Raw genomic sequence first — 19,572 nt, 5'->3', positions numbered from 1 at the left:
TTCTATAGGCCCCCAAATAGTAATAGAGATGTGGAGGAAGAAATTGCAAAGCAGATTATGGATAGGTGTGGAGGTCACAGGGTAGTTGTCATGGGTGACTTTAACTTTCCAAACATTGATTGGAACCTTTATAGGTCGAATAGTTCGGATGGGGCAGTTTTTGTACAGTGTGTGCAGGAGGGTTTCCTGACACAATATGTGGACAGGCCGACGAGGTGGGGCCACATTGGACTTGGTACTGGGTAATGAACCGGGCCAAGTGTTAGATTTGGTTGTGGGAGAGCATTTTGGAGATAGCGACCACAATTCGGTGTCTTTCATTATTGCAATGGAGGGGGACAGAGCCTTGCGGCAGGGCAAGGTTTATAATTGGGGGAGGGGTAATTATGATGCGAATTAGGGAGCATAAGATGGGAACAGAAACTGTCAGGGAAAGGCACAAATGAAAAGTGGAGCTTGTTCAAGGAACAAATACTGCGTGTCCTTGATAGGTATGTCCCTGTCAGGCAGGGAGGAAATGGCCGAGTGAGGGAACCATGGTTCACAAAAGAGGTTGAATGTCTTGTCAAGAGGAAAAAGGAAGCGTATGTAAGGATGAGAAAACAAGGTTCAGTTGGGTCGCTTGAGGGTTACAAGTTAGCAAGGAATGAGCTAATAAAAAGGGCTTAGGAGAGCTAGGAGGGGGCATGAGAAGTCCTTGGCGGGTCCGATCAAGGAAAACCCCAAGGCTTTTTACTCTTATGTGAGAAATAAAAGAATGACCAGGGTGAGGTTAGGGCCAGTCAAGGATAGCAGTGGGAACTTGTGCATGGAGTCAGAAGAGATAGGAGAGGCGATAATGAATACTTTTCTTCAGTGTTCACCAAGGAGAGGGACCATGTTTTTGAGGATGAGAATGGGATACAGGCTGATAGGCTGGAGGAGGTAGATGTTCTGAGGGAAGGTGTATTATTAGCAATTTTGAAAAACCTGAGGGTCGATAAGTCCCCTGGGCCAGATGGGATATATCCTCAGATTCTTTGGGAGGCAAGGGATGAGATTGCAGAGCCTTTGGCTTTGATCTTTGGGTCCTCACTGTCCACGGGAATAGTGCCAGAGGACTGGAGAGTGGCGAATGTTGTTCCTCTGTTCAAGAAAGGAAATAGGAATGACCCTGGTAATTGTAGGCCGGTCAGTCTTACTTCGGTGGTCGGTAAGTTAATGGAAAAGGTCCTGAGGGATAGGATTTATGACCATTTGGAAAGATGCAGCTTAATCCGTGATAGTCAGCACGGCTTCATGAAGGGTAAGTCTTGCCTCACAAATTTGATTGAATTCTTTGAGGAGGTAACTAAATGTGTAGATGAAGGTAGAGCAGTTGATGTCGTATACATGGATTTTAGTAAGGCGTTTGATAAGGTAGGCTCATGAAGAAAGTAAGGAGGTGTGGGATAGAGGGAAATTTGGCCGATTGGATAAGTAACTGGCTGTCTCATAGAAGACAGAGGGTGGTGGTGGATGGAAAATTTTTAGACTGGAGACCAGTTACCAGCGTTGTACCACAGGGATCAGTGCTGGGTCCTCTGCTATTTGTGATTTTTATCAATGACTTGGAGGAGGGGGCTGAAGGGTGGGTCAGTAAATTTGCTGATGACACCAAGATTGATAGAGTAGTGGATGAGGTGGGGGGCTGTTGTAGGCTGCAAAGAGACATTGATAGGATGCAGAGCTGGGCCGAAAAATGGCAGTTGGAGTTTAACACTGATAAGTGCGAGGTGATTCATTTTGGTAGGACAAATTTGAATGCGGATTACAGGGTCAACGACAGGGTTCTGAGGAATGTGGAGGAACAGAGAGGTCTTGGGGTTCATACCCACAGATCTCTGAAGGTTGCCACTCAAGTGGATAGAGCCGTGAAGAAGGCCTATTAACAGGGGGTTGGAGTTTAAGAGCCGTGGGGTTATGCTGCAACTGTACAGGACCTTGGTGAGACCACATTTGGAATATTGTGTGCAGTTCTGGTCACCTCACTATAAGGAGGATGTGGAAGCATTGGAGAGAGTGCAGAGGAGATTTACCAGGATGCTGCCTGGTTTGGAGGGTAGGTCTTATGAGGAAAGGTTGAGGGAGCTAGGGTGGGATCACTATTACTTTGTTTCATGGTTATGTCTCATTCCAATCATGGTGGTAGGATATCAGTTTTTCCTTGGTTAGAAATGGCAAGAATTCTGAAAAATGGCATGGATTCAATTTATATTTATTAAATTAAATTATATTATATTATCAATGCAATATTAAATCAAATATTTCCTAATAAAAAACATCAGAACGGATAGAACAACTTCTAGTGTTTTCAATCAATGTAGGTCGTTCCTTAGATGGCCTGCTCATAACATTTTTTTAAATTGGTAATTATTTCCAAATATTTATTTCATAGAAATCATAGAAACCCTACAGTACAGAAAGAGGCCATTCGGCCCATCGAGTCTGCACCGACCACAATCCCACCCAGGCCCTACCCCCATATCCCTACATATTTACCCACTAATCCCTCCATCTTACACATCTCAGGACACTAAGGGGCAATTTAGCATGGCCAATCAACCTAACCCGCACATCTTTGGACTGTGGGAGGAAACCGGAGCACCCGGAGGAAATCCACGCAGACACGAGGAAAATGTGCAAACTCCACACAGACAGTGACCCAAGCCGGGAATCGAACCCAGGTCCCTGGAGCTGTGAAGCAGCAGTGCTAACCACTGTGCTACAGTGCCAACATTATAAAAATATGCAAATCTATTACAACATTGGAGTACAAATAATGAAGACACTCTAAACAGATTTAGGTAAAAAAGACCAGACACTGAAACTATAGAAGAAAGTGATTTGTAAAATAACAATTCTTCACCTCCCGATTGTTTCATCTGTGTAAGAAAACAATCTGAGGTCTTTGAAACTGGGATGTGAAAGTTCCAAATATAATTCCAGCATTGATACATACTCCAAGCTCAAGCAACCTCCCTATGTGTAAATAATAGCCCTCATCTAAAAATATACAACTTTAACCCTGAGTGTTGGTATCTCCTGAAATTCTGAACTCCCCGAGCAAGCCAATTTGTTTTAATATAAAAGCATTTTATTAAGGTTAAAGAGTGACTTTACATAACAGCAATAATGATAAAAAGTCTTCTTGCTGCAACAGTATCAAACACTTAAAAGCATAAACAAAATAACCAGTTAAAGATGATTTATATGCTTAATTTGCTGAACACTGTAACTTTAATTTTCAACTTGCTACATATTATATTTAATTGTTCACAACTTTTTTTATTGTTATCCTGAGCTACTTTCTATTTCTGAAATCAAGGCCACTTCTGTAAAAATCTGTTTTGATTGGCTAAAAGTCCACTTCCTCAAGCAATCATAAGATACTTTAGCAAAGATTAACCTTATGGTACCATTAAAAGAGACAAGTCATGCTTGTTAATATCATATTGAGCAGTTCTTGGAAGCTGGTGCACAGGGCAAGATATTAATTAGTTGCCCTCTTTAGGAGACGTTACAAAACAAAGATATCTTCCTGTTGTTGGTGGGGAAAAACTGTAGGAACTTCACGATACACACTTCATTTTCTTCCCTCCTGTAACCCCTCCCCTATACATCCAATGATCTAGAGAAGGACGTTATAATGAGATTTGCATTGTTATAAGTATTAAATGACAGTGCTCAGGTATTTGAAGAAGAAATTGGGAACAAAGATTCAGTAACATCAAATGCAGTACTAAAATGCACTGCCAACTGATGAGAGGTAGTGTACATTTTTCTCATATAAAGCCAATTCAATTTGGCTGAATACAAAAGATCTAAAAGATGGGTTGTAGCATTGACTTTGTTTCTAAATAACAGCTTGCATTGGTCACATAGTAAGATTCCTCATCTTTCAAAAAAGGGCTAAATGATAACAAATACAGTATGCATCACGCAAAACTGAAAATACACAGATGTTAGTTATTAGGAACAAGGACTTAGAAGCAGAAACATATGCCATTCAATAAAATCATGGTTGATTTGATTGTGCTCTCAACTTCACCTTCTTGTCTGCTTGCCATAATCCTTGTCTATCAAAAATCAATCTAACTTGGACTTGGCTTGGAATAAATTTAATGAACTGCTTTCTGGGGAAGAGAATTCCACACAGCAACGGCCGTCATTTCCATCTTAATGTTCTTAAACTCTGTCCTCTAATTTTAGTCTCCCTCATGGAGGAGAGGAAACATCCTCACGGACAAGAGGAAACATCCTCTCACGTGAACTTTTTCTGAACTGCTTATAATGAAATTCCATCCTTTTTCAAATAACAAAACTTAAACTCCACAATGCTCCAGATGTGGTCTCACCAAGGCCCTACTTTTGATCTTGATTTCCCTTGCAATAATCACCAAGATTCCATTTGCCTTTCTAATCACTTGTTTTACCTGCATATTTTTGTGATTTATATACCAGTACACCCAGATCCCTCTGAACTAAGTTCTGCAATCTCTATTTAAGTAGAATATTGCTTTTCCATTCTTCCTACCAAAGTGGACAAGTTCACATTTTCAACAAATTATACAACTTTTTTGTCCACTCGCAGAATCCATCTATATCCTTCTGTAGACTCTTTACCTCCTCTTAACAACTTACTTTCCTACCTATCTTGGTATCATTGGCAAATTTATCTACCATACATTGGTTCCTTCATCCAAGTCATTGATATAGTTTGTAAATATATTGTAAATAGTGTTGTATGATTGTATACATCTCAATTTAACTCCACTGATGCTTTCTATTTGTTGTACTGACTCAGAGCATTAACAATAGGAAAGTTGGTGTTCAGTTTTCAAGCTATTCAAGTAGGTATTGCAGTAAAATATCAAACATCTACCAAATGGCAAACATGCCTGTACAAATAGATGTACAGGTTCCAAATTGCATACTTATGAAATAAATACTGTCAACATTGTGCTTTTTACAGAGAAGCTTGATACAATGAGATCAAACTTGCACATCAAAGAAATGCATGACATTTTTATTCTTTTTTCACTTATTTGGGTGAATTTCCATGGGGTTTCTCCAAACTTTTTTCTCCAACTTTGGTGGAAACCCTGGAAAATAGGTACTGAAGCTATTTATGTGTTTCTGCCAATCTCACATCGAATGACAGTAGGTGGTTGGGAGAACGCCTGTGGAAATTCATCTGGAAAGTGGATTTACAGTATAAGTGAATCAGGCTTCAGGAAGAATAAATTTAGCTGGCTGAAACCAAAGTGTTAAATATTAACAGGGCATCTCATATTAGTTTCGAAATTAAATGATCAAAACTTGAGAAAATTATAACGCAAAACTACTTTTAAAATTCATATAAATGCCCAGCAAAACACAAATTATCACTTTTTTTAAAGCTCAACCAACCAAAGGTTGTGCAAAGCATTGCAACCAACACCACCAAAACAGGTTATCTGGTAGCTGTCATATTGCTGTTTGTGGGATCTTGTTGTGTGCAAATTTGCTGCTCATTTTCCTACATTACAATAGTGATGCTATCTCAAAATATTTCATTGACTGTACAGCGCTTTGAGACATCATGAGGTCATAAAAGGTACTATATAAATGCAAGATTGTCTTTCTTACTTGCCAGCATTATACTGTACTATTAACTTCATTATTTTTGGTATATTCAAATTTCCAGCTGAGCCTTAAAAAAAATCAAAAGATATATGTTTATGTACATTAACTAAATTGCTCCTAATTTTCCTCTGATCCGTTCTCCTTTAGTTCGTAGGATGGACAGTCTTTGCGGGTAATTTCTCTGTTTGCAGTGCTGCTCCATGTTATCAAAAAGGATTTTTGGTCTAAACAGAGATTCCTTACTGATTTTGTTTTCTCCATCTCTGAGATTGAAGAAGCCCAGTCCATGAATGATTAATAATTTTCCCGCGGAATAAAAAAAGTGTTCAAATATTGTTCAATATTAAAATTGGACTCTTGCCTGTAAAAACTGTTGGAGACACCCTTAACATTCCTGAAATGTTTCTAGCTGCTTCAACATTTAATGGGATTTAGCCTATTTTTAAGTGAACATTGCCTGCAACATAATATATAGTTATTTATATTGTTCAGCAACAGCTTTGGATAGAATGTTGCAAGAATTACAGTATCAATTGAAATAAAAGACAGCTATTCTAAACGTGATCACTAGCAGAAAAATAGCAAACCAAATCTAATTCTACTGATACAATTGTGAAAGATCTGCTCATTTGAAGCAAAAAAGGACATCATGCTCAACCTTAATTTGAATAAAAGGTTTGTAACCAACTTGAAAAGACTTCTTTATTCCCTAAAGCATAAGGTTGGGATGAAAAATATATTCTAATTTGGCACACATGGTAAGAAAGTAGATTGGAAATCTGTAACTGTTTAGTTACAGTGATGTGTGTCAACAAAGACTTCTAACAATCCAATGTTCAGTTATAAAGGAATTATGATTTAAAAAACAATTAATGAGGCTTCCTATAGGTTGAGGTTCTGTTAAAAAAGCTGAATGTGCAAATAAAAGGGAAATGTAATATCAACATTTTAAAATGATTGTACCAAAAGCTTCTGAATTGTAACACAAGAGATTGGACATCACACTTTGGATCCAGGTCTACCACCTGTCCACCACTGCTATAGAGTGAAAGGCATTACCAAGGCTAGGTATTATAATTAGAATTTCTCAGCTGTTATGATGGAAAGGAAGAATAGAACCATGGATAGAATTTTAAACTAAGGACAGAAATTTCTGGTGGCAATAACATAAACCTGAAGATAAAATAAGCAATGAGAGTAAAGATCAGACCAAAGTGGAAAATAAGGGTAATGTAAATGGCAGGGAACACTTACCGTTATAGAACATAAATATAAGTGGGTAGTATACTTAATATAAACAAAGTAAATGACCAACAATGGTAACAATGTGCAGAGCATCCAAAACAAAATGGGGCAACAACAGGCATAGAATGAGGAGCCAGATATAGTAGGGATAAAGAATAGCACTGGCAGTCCTAGGACTGAGACTGGGAACACCACCTGCAGGTACTCCTCCAAGCCATACACCATCCTGAATGGGAACCATATTGCCATTCCTTCACTGTCACTGGGTGAGAATCCTGAAACTCATTTCCTAACAGCACAATGGATGTACCTACACCACACAGACTTCAGCACTTCAAGAAGGCAGCTCACTATTACCTCCTCAAGGGCAATGCGAGATGGGCAATAAAAACTGGCCTAGACCCCCATACCCTGAAAGAATAAATTAGATGTTACAGGAAATAACAGATTTAGAAAGGGTAGCGGTTGGATAGCTGTACTAATTGGCAGTAGAAAAAAAGGTTCATAATTAACATCAAGATAGAAAGATCCATATGAATAGAGATAAAAGTAAGGAGGAATTGATCGGCCTAATAGGGGAAAATCACCTAATGGTGCACGGTAACTGCTAGATCTAGTAATAGGATAGCAATAGAACAAAGCAAAGTAAATGTAGAGGAACATCTATACAACAATGATCACAACATAATAATGTTTAAAATAATTACTGTAAAAGACTTATGTACAACAAAGACCAAAGAAATAGATTGGAAATAATTTAAAAAGCTGATCAAGAGTGTTCAGGCTGAAAATCAAGAACAAGCTATCCAATAATGAAAAACCACGGATAGAGATGAGGGCAAAATTAAAACTAAATAAAAACACACACACTAAGCACATAGACAATAATGAAAAGGATAGCAAAAAGAAACATGATGAGGTTATTAAAGTCCAAAAAACAGTAGGAAAACAAAGAAGAGCTATAAAATTTAACTATCATGGAATATTTAAAAAAAATCAACAAACAAAATCATGATAGAGACTGGGCCACTAAGTAATACAAATAAACTCTCAGATGTTGACATTGAAATAGTATAAATACTGAATAATTATTTTCCCTCAGTTATTTACCAGGGAGACCTAGGGCAAGGAACAGATTGAAATAGGTATCAAGACTTTTAAATTAAAAAGAGTGGGAGATAATTTATAAGCAATTTAAACTTAGAGTGGCTAAAACCCTAGGATGGATTATATCCACTGCTACTGAAAGAAGGTAGGGAAGAGAGTTGTTATATATTATGTGCTGGCCGGAATTTTCCGGTCTCATCGGCGGGAGGGGTGCATAGAACAAGAAACCCCGTTGACAGCAGCAGGCTCACAAGGCCATTGGCAGGCTGCCTCCATCGCCATGAAACACACCACAGGGGGTGCAGAAAATCCCACCCATTGTATTTAGAACAATTCCTTAGAAAACAATATAGTCCTGGAGGACTGAATGACAGATATTATTTAAAAGGGAGGCAGAATAAATCCAGGGAATTATAAACTTATAGTTTTATGTTGTTGGTAGGGAAGATAAAGAAAGATAATGACATTTTACTCAAAGTTAAACTCAAAGGCAATATATGTTAAATGGTTTAATTGTGGAAAGTCCAGGGGATACATGTAGATAAATCCTTGAAGGTAGAAAGACAAGTTAATCAGGCAGCTGATAAATCATATGGTATAATTTATAAGTAGAAGCATAGAATACAAAAGGAAGGAAGTTGTGGTAAACCTTTATAAATCAATGCTAGGCCACTGTCCAATTTTGGGCTTTGTACTTTAGGAAGAATGTATGAGGAATTACATGGGGTGACTAGAAAAGTTGGGGTCATTCTTCTTTAGAACAGAGGAGGTTAGGGGGATTTAATTTTTCTTTATTTATTCTTTCATGGGATGTGGGTGTCCTGGCAAGCATCAGCATTTGTTGCCCATCCCTCATTGCCCTTGAACTGAATGCCCATTTTAGAGGGTAACTAAGAGTCAACCACATTGCTGTGGGTCTGGAGTCACATATAGGCCAGACCAGGTAAAGGTGGCAGATTGCAATGGTTTTGTTGTCATCATCAGACTTTTAATTCCAGATTTTTATTGAATTCAAACATAAGCCATGGTGGGATTGATACACTGGTCCTCAGAGCATTAGCACCCTGGGCCTATGGATTACTAGTCCAGTGACAATACCACTACGCCACTGCCAACATGAAGAGTTTTTAAAGAGTAGATTAGACAAAGATGGCAAAAGAACTAGAGATGAGGGAAACACAATTTATGCAGTGAGTTGTTACAGTCCATCTTAAAAGGTGATGGAAGCAAATTCAATAACAACCAACAGGGAAATGGATAAGTACTTGAAACAGAAATATTTGCAGGCCCATGAGGAAAGAACCGGGTGGATAGGAAGTAATTGCATTATTTCAAAGAGCCAAAACAGGCATGATGGGCCAAATGGCCATCTTCTGTGTTGAACTTTTCTATGATGATATAATAGAAAAATATCTGGAGTGGTTGAGGTGAATAGTCAACATGAACATCAAAAGGGAAGACGCTTACTGACCAATCTTACTGATTTATTTGAGGAAGTAACAAAGGCAATATACAAGGGACTATAGTTGGATTTCCAAAAGGCCTTTGATGAGATACTGCATAATAAACTAATGATTAATGTCTGAGCACAGAGTCACGAGACAGGTAGCAGGATGAATAGCAAGCTAAAGAACAAAAACAGAGTAGTGGTTAAAGGTAGTTAAGCACACTGGCAGAAGGAATTTTTGCTAGGACCATTACTGTTCTTCATTTATCCAATTGGTTTGAAGGCAGGAATACACTGAAAATTTACAGATGGCACCAAATTGGGGCATCAGTAATACTGTGGAAAACTGCAACAAAATACAAAACAACATTAATAAACTTGTAGATTGGCAATAAATGGCAAGTTAATGTAAAAAGAAATGTGAGGTGGTACATTTTGGTAGGAGGAATAAGGAGGTGATATGCTCCTTGTAAAGTAATAATTTAAATAAGGTCGATAGAGGAGTGAAAGAATCTAGCAGCACACATTCGCAAATTATTAAAAGCAGCAACACAAGTTAACAAAATCATGAGAATGCTAATAAAGCACAGGGGTTAATTTAGGAGGAATAAAATTGAACAGCAGTTGTGTTAAACTTTTATCGAACTTTAGTTATACCGCATTGGAATACTTTGTGCAGTTCTGGTTGCCCATATTACCAAAACAATGTAGAGGCACTGAAGCAGATACAAAAAAATTCTACAAAGTTAATACCAGAACTGAGAGATGAAAGCAATCAGGAAAGCCTGAATAGGTTCATGCTCTTTGCTCAAGAAAAGAGAAGCCTTAGGGGGTGACCTAATAGGGGTCTTTAAAATTGTGATGGGTTTTGCTGGTTAGAAGTAAAAAGGACATTTTTCTACTAATGGGAATGTTCAAAACAAAGGACTAAACATTTAACATAATCATTGAAAAATCCACGAGGTAATCCAGGAAAAAACTTCTTTCCCCAAAAGTGGTTACAATATGGAATTTACTACTCCTTGGGAGTGGTTGAGGTGAATAGCATAGGTGCTTGCAAAAAGAAGCTGTATAAGTACATGCAGACAAAAGGAATAGAAAGATATTTGCACACAGGGTTAGATGAATTATGATGGGAGGAACTGCATTGGTACTTAAACACTGGTACAAGCCAGTAGGGCTGAATGGTCTGTTCTGTGTTGTAACTTCTGTGCAAGTCAAAATCACGACTCTACTTGTGGAGACTCAAATAATTGAGTTTGGACTACTAAAAAGCATTTATCTAGGTGCTAAAGTAGCCTCAAAATCAACCTATGAATCCATCTGAAATATAGTTCCGCCACTTGTGAAAAAGATGCAAATAGCATTTCATATTTTTCTCTCTGCCACAGGTTATATTTCGCCACAGATGCAAGTATTCTTCTTTCTAAATATATAAAACAGTTTCAATAAAGCTGAAAACTGACCTCAAACTGTACTAAACCTGAATGCTGGAAATGGTTTAATACTTGGCTGCGCTAATTGGGGTTTGGTCACATTTCTTTATTCTCTTAAACAGAAGGACTAGAGGCACCATGACATTCACATTCTCCATTCTTCAGTATTCTTTAGTTAAACTGCACATGACACATTTCTGTGAAGCAATAAGGTTGTTCATGTGTTCAGGGCACCTCTTAAATCACAGTAGCTTGGGACGGCTGTTCTTACTAGACTAGTTTTTTCTGGGATAGATGAAATGTACTACTGAAACAAATGGAAAAAAGGTGATGTAAATAAACAATGACAGGATTGCAGTGAGCAATACTATGGTGTGGATCCTACCATGTTGCTCTGAGATTGTGTGGCCCCATACGTAGTGATCCCATTTGGTGCTGCAACTGACTGTGGCGTATCTGACTGGATCACTCCTCTTCGGTCAATTAAGCTTGTAAAAAAAAAAGTAAAAGTGTGGTTAGTAATTGACTACAAAAGTCTACTTGGACTGAGAATAACAAGACTTTTTCATGGTTATGTTATAGGCTAAGAACAGTAACATCACCAGCCTTTGCAACATTTGAACGAATCAAAGAACTATAGTTTAATATAACTTCTGTTGGTTTCCTCCAGTCCATCTTTTTCAAAAATAATCCTTTAATTCTCATGCCATGATCAGTGTATGACCTGGAAGTGCGAGTAAACCTGGCGGAATTTCATCTAATCTCTATATTTGTTTAGCTGACTAATGTGAACAGATCAAGAAACTATTTAAAAAAGCCGATAATATAACCACACTCATTTAAATATATGACCTACAAAAGTTAACATAAGGGCCAAACTTACTAAATCTAATACTTAATAATGGTTTGTTCTTTTTTAGAAAAAAGGAAAATCTTTAAAATTAATGGAACTTCATTAGTGTCATTGAATAGAGGAATGTTTGATTCACATTTGTAATTTTCCGGAATAGAGATCCTAACATTAGCTATGCTTCCATGAGTGGTGGTTGAGTATCAGATAAATGGCAGATGATTCCCCATTTGGATTGGTAGGAAAATCAAGCATTCCTGAGATTCTCTTTCTTGCACCTCCTACTTGAGAGTCTTAAACCTGCATTGACTAGGACAATGCGGAGAGATTCATTTATGAAAATAGACAGAATGGACCAAATTTTCATTTGAATGTCAGATGCATTTTGTTGCACGGCACTTTTACTTTTGGAGCAAATATACATTTCCCCTGCATCCCTGACCCCGTGACATTTTTCTCTGACCTTTTTACGAGTTGGGGATGTCTCGTGTGCAAAATGTCAACTCACTCCCATTGGGGTCAGGTTCCCCATTTTAAATAGGGGAAGAAATTCAGATTTCCCAGTGCGGGGTTTTAGAAGCCCACTAAAAGCATACCAAGTTTTTTTGTGAAGAAAGTGAAAAGCCTGCTCAGGAATTGGGAACATACTTAAAGATAACTGTAGCTCAATTAAACGTTTTGACACCTTTAAATCTCAGTGTTAGGTGCTGTATTATAATATACATGTGTTTTATTGTAGTGATTCATAATATGGACCTGTCCTGCAAAGGTAAGTTGACCCTGACATTAGCCAGCATCGTCTTATTGTTCACTACATTACATTACCTTTTCAATGAAGTATCATAATGTATATTAAAGGGGCAGGGGCAGGGTGGGCACAGTGGGGGCACACGGAAAATGAGGTAGTATGGTACTGACATCTATGTCAGACTCCTATTTATCGACTACAGCTCAGCCTTCAGCACCATTATTCCTATGAAACTCATCTCCAAACTCCATGGCCTGGGGATCAGCTCCTTCCTCTGCAACTGGATCCTGAACTTCCTAACCCACAGACCACAATCAGTAAGGATAGGCAACAACACCTCCTCCACGATCATCCTCATTGTGGAGATGCTGGCGTTGGACTGAGGTAGGCACAGTAAGAAGTCTCACAACACGAGGTTAAAGTCCAACAGGTTTATTTGGTATCATGAGCTTTCGGAGTGCTGCTCTTTTATCAGATGACTGATGAAGGAGCAGTGCTCCAAAAGCTCATGGTAATAAATAAACCTGTTGGACTTTAACCTGGTGTTGTGAGACTTCTTACTGTGCCCACGATCACCATCAACACCAGTGCCCCACAGAGCTGTGTCCTCAGCCCCTTACTATACTCCTTATACACCGATGACAAATTCCCCATCAACTCTATTTTCAAGTTTGTTGATTACACCACCGTAGTGGGTCGGATCTCAAACAATGATGAGACGGAGTACAGGAAAGAGATAGAGAATCTGGTGAACTGGTGCGATGACAATAATCTCTCCCTCAATGTCAACAAAATGAAGGAAATTGTCATTGGGTTCAGAAAGCATAGTGAAGAACATGCGCCTGTGTACATCAATGGGAATGAAGTAGAAATAGTTGAGAGCTTAAAGTTTTTAGATGTTCAGATCACCAACAACCTATCCTGGTCCCTCCATGCGGATGCTATAGTTAAGAAAGCCCACCAACAGCTTTACTTTCACAGAAGATTTAGGAAATTTGGCATGTCCTCTACGACTCCCACCAACTAGAAAGCATTCTTTCTGGTTGTATCACAGCTTGGTATGGCTCCTGCTCTGTCCAAGACCGCAAGAAACTACAAATGATCATGAACGAAGCCCAGTCCATCACTCAAACCAGCCTCCCACCCATTGACACTATCTATACTTCCTGCTGCCTCGGAAAAGCAGCCAGCATAATTAGGAACCCTGTGCACCCCGGACATATTCTCTTCCACCTTCTTCTGTCGGGAAAAAGATACAAAAGTCTGAGGACACCCACCAACGAACTCAAGAACAGCTTCATCCGTGCTGGTATCAGACTTTTGAATGGCCCTACCTTGCATTAGGTTGATCTTTCTCAACACCTCTGGCTATGACTGTAACACTACATTCTGCACTCTCTCCTTTCCTTCTCTATGTACGGTATGCTTTGTCTGCATAGCATGCAAGAAACAATACTTTTCACTGTATACTAATACATGTGACAATAATAAATCAAGTCAAATCAAATCAAAGATTTTGTGGGTGGTGGGGCAGCTAAGCATTGACAGGTGAGATCTAAATCATGTTTGGAGTTGGGCTGTTGTGTTGGAAAACTGATGCAGGCCTTCTAACCGGCGCACCTCCGCACCCACACTTTGCAGGCATTCTATCGTTGCTGCAAATTGTAAACCCAATCCTTGTGTGAAAAGACAAAATTCCCTTGTAAAACCACGCATGGATCAGGTGTGCATTTTGCAATCCTTGAAAATGCATAAATCAGGATTTCCCAAGTCCAGATGAAAATTTAGCCCAGAAATCTAGAACTGTAGTGCATTAGTTCTGATTTCCTTTAAAAAGCTGATATATAGTTGTAAAAACTATCTACTCTAAGTAAATGGTTATTAATAACTGATCCAACATGTGCAAACCATGAAAAATATCATTGCAGTTTTTGAATTAATTCACTGACTTTTAAAAATAGATATTCCTTGAATGAACCCAACTCTTGTTCCTTTTTGTGTGAAAGGGAAAATAAATAGTGGAAGGAAATCCCTGAACAGTGACTAATTGCCCATGACAATCATTTCCCACCTTGGTGGCAATGGCCCACACAGAGCTGCACAACAATTTGTGAAGATATTCCCATAACTATATGGATTGTAATTGTCTTTGCTTCTTTTGTTTGACCACGATCCTTTAATCTGCAAGAACAAAATTAAAATTAACCATGAACTATAGTTCATATAAACAAAACACATAACTTCCACACATTTGATTAAATCACTTAAATACTCAACCAATTTTAATTGTTGTACCCTGCAGTTTCCATATTTAAGAAAACATGAACATTTCCAATATAAATTAATCAATAAATTACAGCTATTGCTGTCTACTATAAAATTAGTCTGCCATATCAAAGTTAAACCAGCTGGGACAATGTCTTATCGCTCACTCAGATGAATCAGCCAGTATACAGCATTAATATTCACACTTTGACATAATACACAAAATTGCAACAGTAACAATTAGAGCAAATAAATGCAGAATCAACAACTACTAATCTAAAAAGATAAATTTTAAGCCATGTGTGACAACCCTTATTACTTCTGAAAAACGAATAACTACATTTAAGATTTTAACTGATACCTTGTCCTATTAGTTTTAATTTGCCTAACACCTTCTATTATTAATTAGTACTGAGAGTGTATTAAACAGATTTTCTGTCCTCTATCAAATCTTATATAGATATATAAACATATACTCATGTTGCCAAATAGAACTTTACACTCAACCAATACTTTTGCACTTATTTATATCCCCTTCCATACTCTACCTTCCTTTGGTCACGGGACAGCACCATGTGGTTACACTCTGAAGAAGAGTGATACAGATTCAAAATGTTAACTCTGTTTCCCACAGATGCACAGTAAGAAGTCTCACAACACCAGGTTAAAGTCCAACAGATTTATTTGGTAGCAAAAGCCACTAGCTTTCGGAGCGCTGCTCCTTCATCAGGTGAGTGGGATTTCAGTTCACAAACAGGGCATATAAAGACACAAACTCAATTTACCAAATTTTGGTTAGAATGCGAGTCTTTACAGGTAATCAAGTCTTAAAGGTACAGACAATGTGAGTGGAGAGAGGATTAAGCACAGGTTAAAGAGATGTGTATTGTCTACAGCCAGGACAGTTAGTAAGATTTTGCAAGCCTAGGCAAGTCGTGGGGGTTACAGATAGTGTGACATGAACCCAAGATCCCGGTTGAGGCCGTCCTCATGTGTGCGGAACTTGGCTACCAGTCTCTGCTTACCGATTCTGCGTTGTCGTGTGTCGTGAAGGCCGCCTTGGAGTACTCCTTGTCACAATGGATGTCTCGGTACTCGACACCAGCATTCCCCACGATGATGGCATTGCTGCAACTGCCTCAGTACTCAACGTCAACAACTGCCAATCTCCAGATGAAATTTTACAACTCATCCGCTTCATCCTGGACTACAATGTCTTCACCTTCAACAACCAGTTCTTCATCCGGACACACAGAACAGCCATGGGGACCAAATTTGCACCTCAATATGCCAACATCTTCATGCACAGGTTCAAACAAGACTTCTTCACTGCACAGGACCTTCAACCGATGCTATACACTAGATACATCGGTGACATTTTCTTCCTGTGGACTCATGGTGAACAATCACTGAAACAACTATACGATGACATCAACAAGTTCCATCCCACATCAGACTCTCTGGAATCGGTTGCATCCTTGGACACATGCATCTCCATCAAGGGCGGTCACCTCAGCACTTCACTGTACCGCAAGCCCACGGATAACCTCACGATGCTCCACTTCTCCAGCTTCCACCCTAAACACGTTAAAGAACCCATCCCCTATGGACAAGCCCTCCGTATACACAGGATCTGCTCAGATGAGGAGGATCGCAACAGACACCTCCAGACGCTGAAAGATGCCCTCATAAGACCAGGATATGGCGCTCGACTCATCGATTGACAGTTCCGACGTGCCACAGCAAAAAACCGCACCGACCTCCTCAGAAGACAAACACAGGACACGCCGGACAGAGTACCCTTCGTCGTGCAGTACTTCCCCGGAGCAGAGAAGCTACGACATCTTCTCCGAAGATGAACATCTCGCCAAGGCCATCCCCACACCCCCACTTCTTGCCTTCAAACAACCGCACAACCTCAAACAGACCATTGTCCGCAGCAAACTACCCAGCCTTCAGGAGAACAGTGACCACGACACCACACAACCCTGCCACAGCAACCTCTGCAAGACATGCCGGATCATCGACACGGATGCCGTCACCTCACATGAGAATACCATCCACCAGGTACACGGTACATACACTTGCAACTCGGCCAACGGTGTCTACCTGATACGCTGCAGGAAAGGATGTCCCGAGGCATGGTACATTGGGGAGACCATGCAGACACTACGACAACGGATGAATGAACATCGCTCGACAATCAGCAGGCAGGAGTGTTCTTTTCCTGTTGGGGAACACTTCAGCGGTCACGGGCATTCGGCCTCTGATCTTCAGGTAAGTGTACTCCAAGGCAGTCTTCACGACACACGACAACACAGAATCGCTGAGCAGAGACTGATAGCCAAGTTCTGCACACATGAGGACGGCCTCAACCGGGATCTTGGGTTCATGTCACACTATCTGTAACACCCACGGCTTGCCTGGGCTTGCAAAATCTCACTAACTGTCCTGGCTGGAGACAATACACACCTCTTTAACCTGTGCTTAACCCTCTCTCCACTCACATTGTCTGTACCTTTAAGACTTGATTACCGGTAAAGACTCGCATTCCAACCATTATTTTGTAAATTGAGTTTGTGTCTTTATATGTCCTGTTTGTGAACTGAAATCCCACTCACCTGATGAAGAAGCAGCGCTTCGAAAGCTAGTGGCTTTTGCTACCAAATAAACCTGTTGGACTTTACCTGGTGTTGTGAGACTTCTTACTGTGTTTACCCCAGTCCAACGCCGACATTTCCACATCATGGCTCCCACAGATGCAGCCAGACCTGCTGAGTTTTTCTAGCATTTTCTACTTTTATACCTTGTGCTATTCCTTTTTTCTAAAAACAAATGTAAGAACTGGATTTGTCCAGATCTATGCTAGACAGTAGGCTTCATCTTTTATCAAGGTTGTCAATTTCAGAATATTTCATTAGGTTTTGGCTGCACTCTGTCTTTTGAACAGCAATTCAATTATTAGCTTACACCCTTTCATTATCAATGCCAGTTAATCATTCGATTTATCCATAGTAATCCATTTTATTATTCATTCTTCATTTTATGAAGAATGCTTCTTGTATGATCCAAAATACTTACATCTTCATTTGTGGTCTGATTTGAGCTGATCAAATATGTATGAAATCCTGACAGGCCAAGAATTGACCACACAGAGAAGAAACAAACAACCGCCTCCAGCACAGTAATAACTGAGTCAAGGAGAGACAATGAAATACAACTGAGAAAAAAACCCATAAAGGGTACATTCTGGAATTCATCCTGGTGTATGTGAAAAGTATCTCAACAATTTGTATTTACATTGTGCCTTTAACATAGTAAAACATCCCAAGGTACTCCACAGGAAAGTTAACAACATTTGATACTGAGCTACTTAATAAGATATTAGGGCAGACTGGTGAAAGAGTTAGGTTTTAAGGAGTGTATGAAAGAAAGGCAATTAAAGAGGTGGAGACAGGGAGAAAATTTCAGAACTTAAGGATTTTGGCAGATGAAGGCATGGTTGTCAATGAGGATGCTTTAACGGCCAGAATTGGAGAAAAGCAGTTATCTCACAGAGCTGGAGATTACAGAGATAGGGCGAGGTAAGCCCATGGAGGGTTCTGAAAACACAATGAGAATTTAAAAATCAAAGCATTACTTAACCAGGAGTCAATGTAAGTCACTGAATATGGGGTGACAGGTGAACAGATGTGATGTGAGTTAGGCTGATTGAGAAACTGGCAAGAGCAGTCCTGAAGCAAATGCAAATAAAACAAGCTTGGAGTCTATTGCCCGAGTTGAAACTGGTGGAAAAACATACAATGATGCTCGCAGAGTCTTGCGGAAAAAGGAAGCATACAGCAGATTAGCTTGCAAGTATTGAGAAGGCAACCAGAATAAGGAACTGAGTCATAAAAGGCTGGTTCATAAAATTAAAGTTCATGTCAACCTGAATAAACAATTGGCTTAAAAATGGAAAATAGCAAGCCATGTTTAATGGTAGGTTTTCAGACCGGAGGATAAGTTCATAAGTTATAGGAGCAGAATTAAGCCATTTGGCCCATTAAGTCTGCTCTGCCATTCAATCATGGCTGACATGCTCCTCATCCCCATTTTCCCACCTTCTCCCCATAACCTTACAACCTATTACCAATTAAATGAAGACTGTGGTGTTTTCCAAGGGTCAGTTCCAATAGCACCACTATTCTTTTGATATCTATGAATGACTTGGATACTAGAATGCAGAGTAAAATCTCAAAATTAGCCAATGATTTCATTCTTAATAATGAGGATGATACCAACTACAACAGGACTCAGGCCAGCAAAATGGCTGAAGTGGCGGATGGAATTTGATAGAGAAGTGTGAGGTAGGCAATTTGACAGAAGCAATAGGGAGAAGCAATAAGGAGAGGCAATAGAGTAATTGCACAGTTCAAATGAGTGTACAGGGACAGAGAGACCTGGGAGTTCATGTGCATGGATCTTTGAAGGTGTCAAAGCATTTTCAAAGAGTAGTTAGCAAAGCAAGTGGGACCTTGGGATTCATAATTAGAAGTACTGAGTAGAAAATCAGGGACATTATCATGAAAATCTATACAGCTCTGGTTAGGTCACAACTAGAGTACTGCATCCAGGTCGCCATACTTGAGCAAGGATGTGTGGTCCTTGTAAGGGTCAGAGGTGATTTACAGAATGGTTTCCAGGATGAGGGATTTTAGCCATTAGATTAGGTTGGAGAAGCTGGGGTTGTTTTCTAAGGAACAAAGGAAATTGAGCAGAGATTTAAGAGGTATGCAAGATTATGATAGATTTAGATAAGGTAGATAATAAAGACTGTTCGCATAAA

At 39.4% G+C, this 19,572-nt stretch overlaps 1 protein-coding gene across 3 annotated transcripts in view; it reads right to left on the bottom strand.

The window, feature by feature from the left end:
* zdhhc14 (zDHHC palmitoyltransferase 14) overlaps positions 1–19,572 on the bottom strand; it is a 264,960-nt gene that overhangs the window by 39,054 nt on the left and 206,334 nt on the right. For all 3 annotated transcript variants that reach the window (XM_078229978.1, XM_078229979.1, XM_078229980.1), the window contains exons 6-8: positions 17,826–17,928; positions 14,551–14,660; positions 11,267–11,369 (exon numbers count right to left, since the gene is read on the bottom strand). In XM_078229978.1, coding sequence (XP_078086104.1) covers positions 11,267–11,369; positions 14,551–14,660; positions 17,826–17,928 — 316 coding nt within the window. The remainder of the gene's footprint in view (positions 1–11,266; positions 11,370–14,550; positions 14,661–17,825; positions 17,929–19,572) is intronic.

The sequence above is a fragment of the Mustelus asterias genome, chromosome 15 (genome assembly GCF_964213995.1).
Source record: "Mustelus asterias chromosome 15, sMusAst1.hap1.1, whole genome shotgun sequence".
Lineage (NCBI taxonomy): Eukaryota > Metazoa > Chordata > Chondrichthyes > Carcharhiniformes > Triakidae > Mustelus > Mustelus asterias.
The sequence above is the reverse complement of the archived record's forward strand: the minus strand, read 5'-3'. Positions and strand labels throughout refer to the sequence as shown.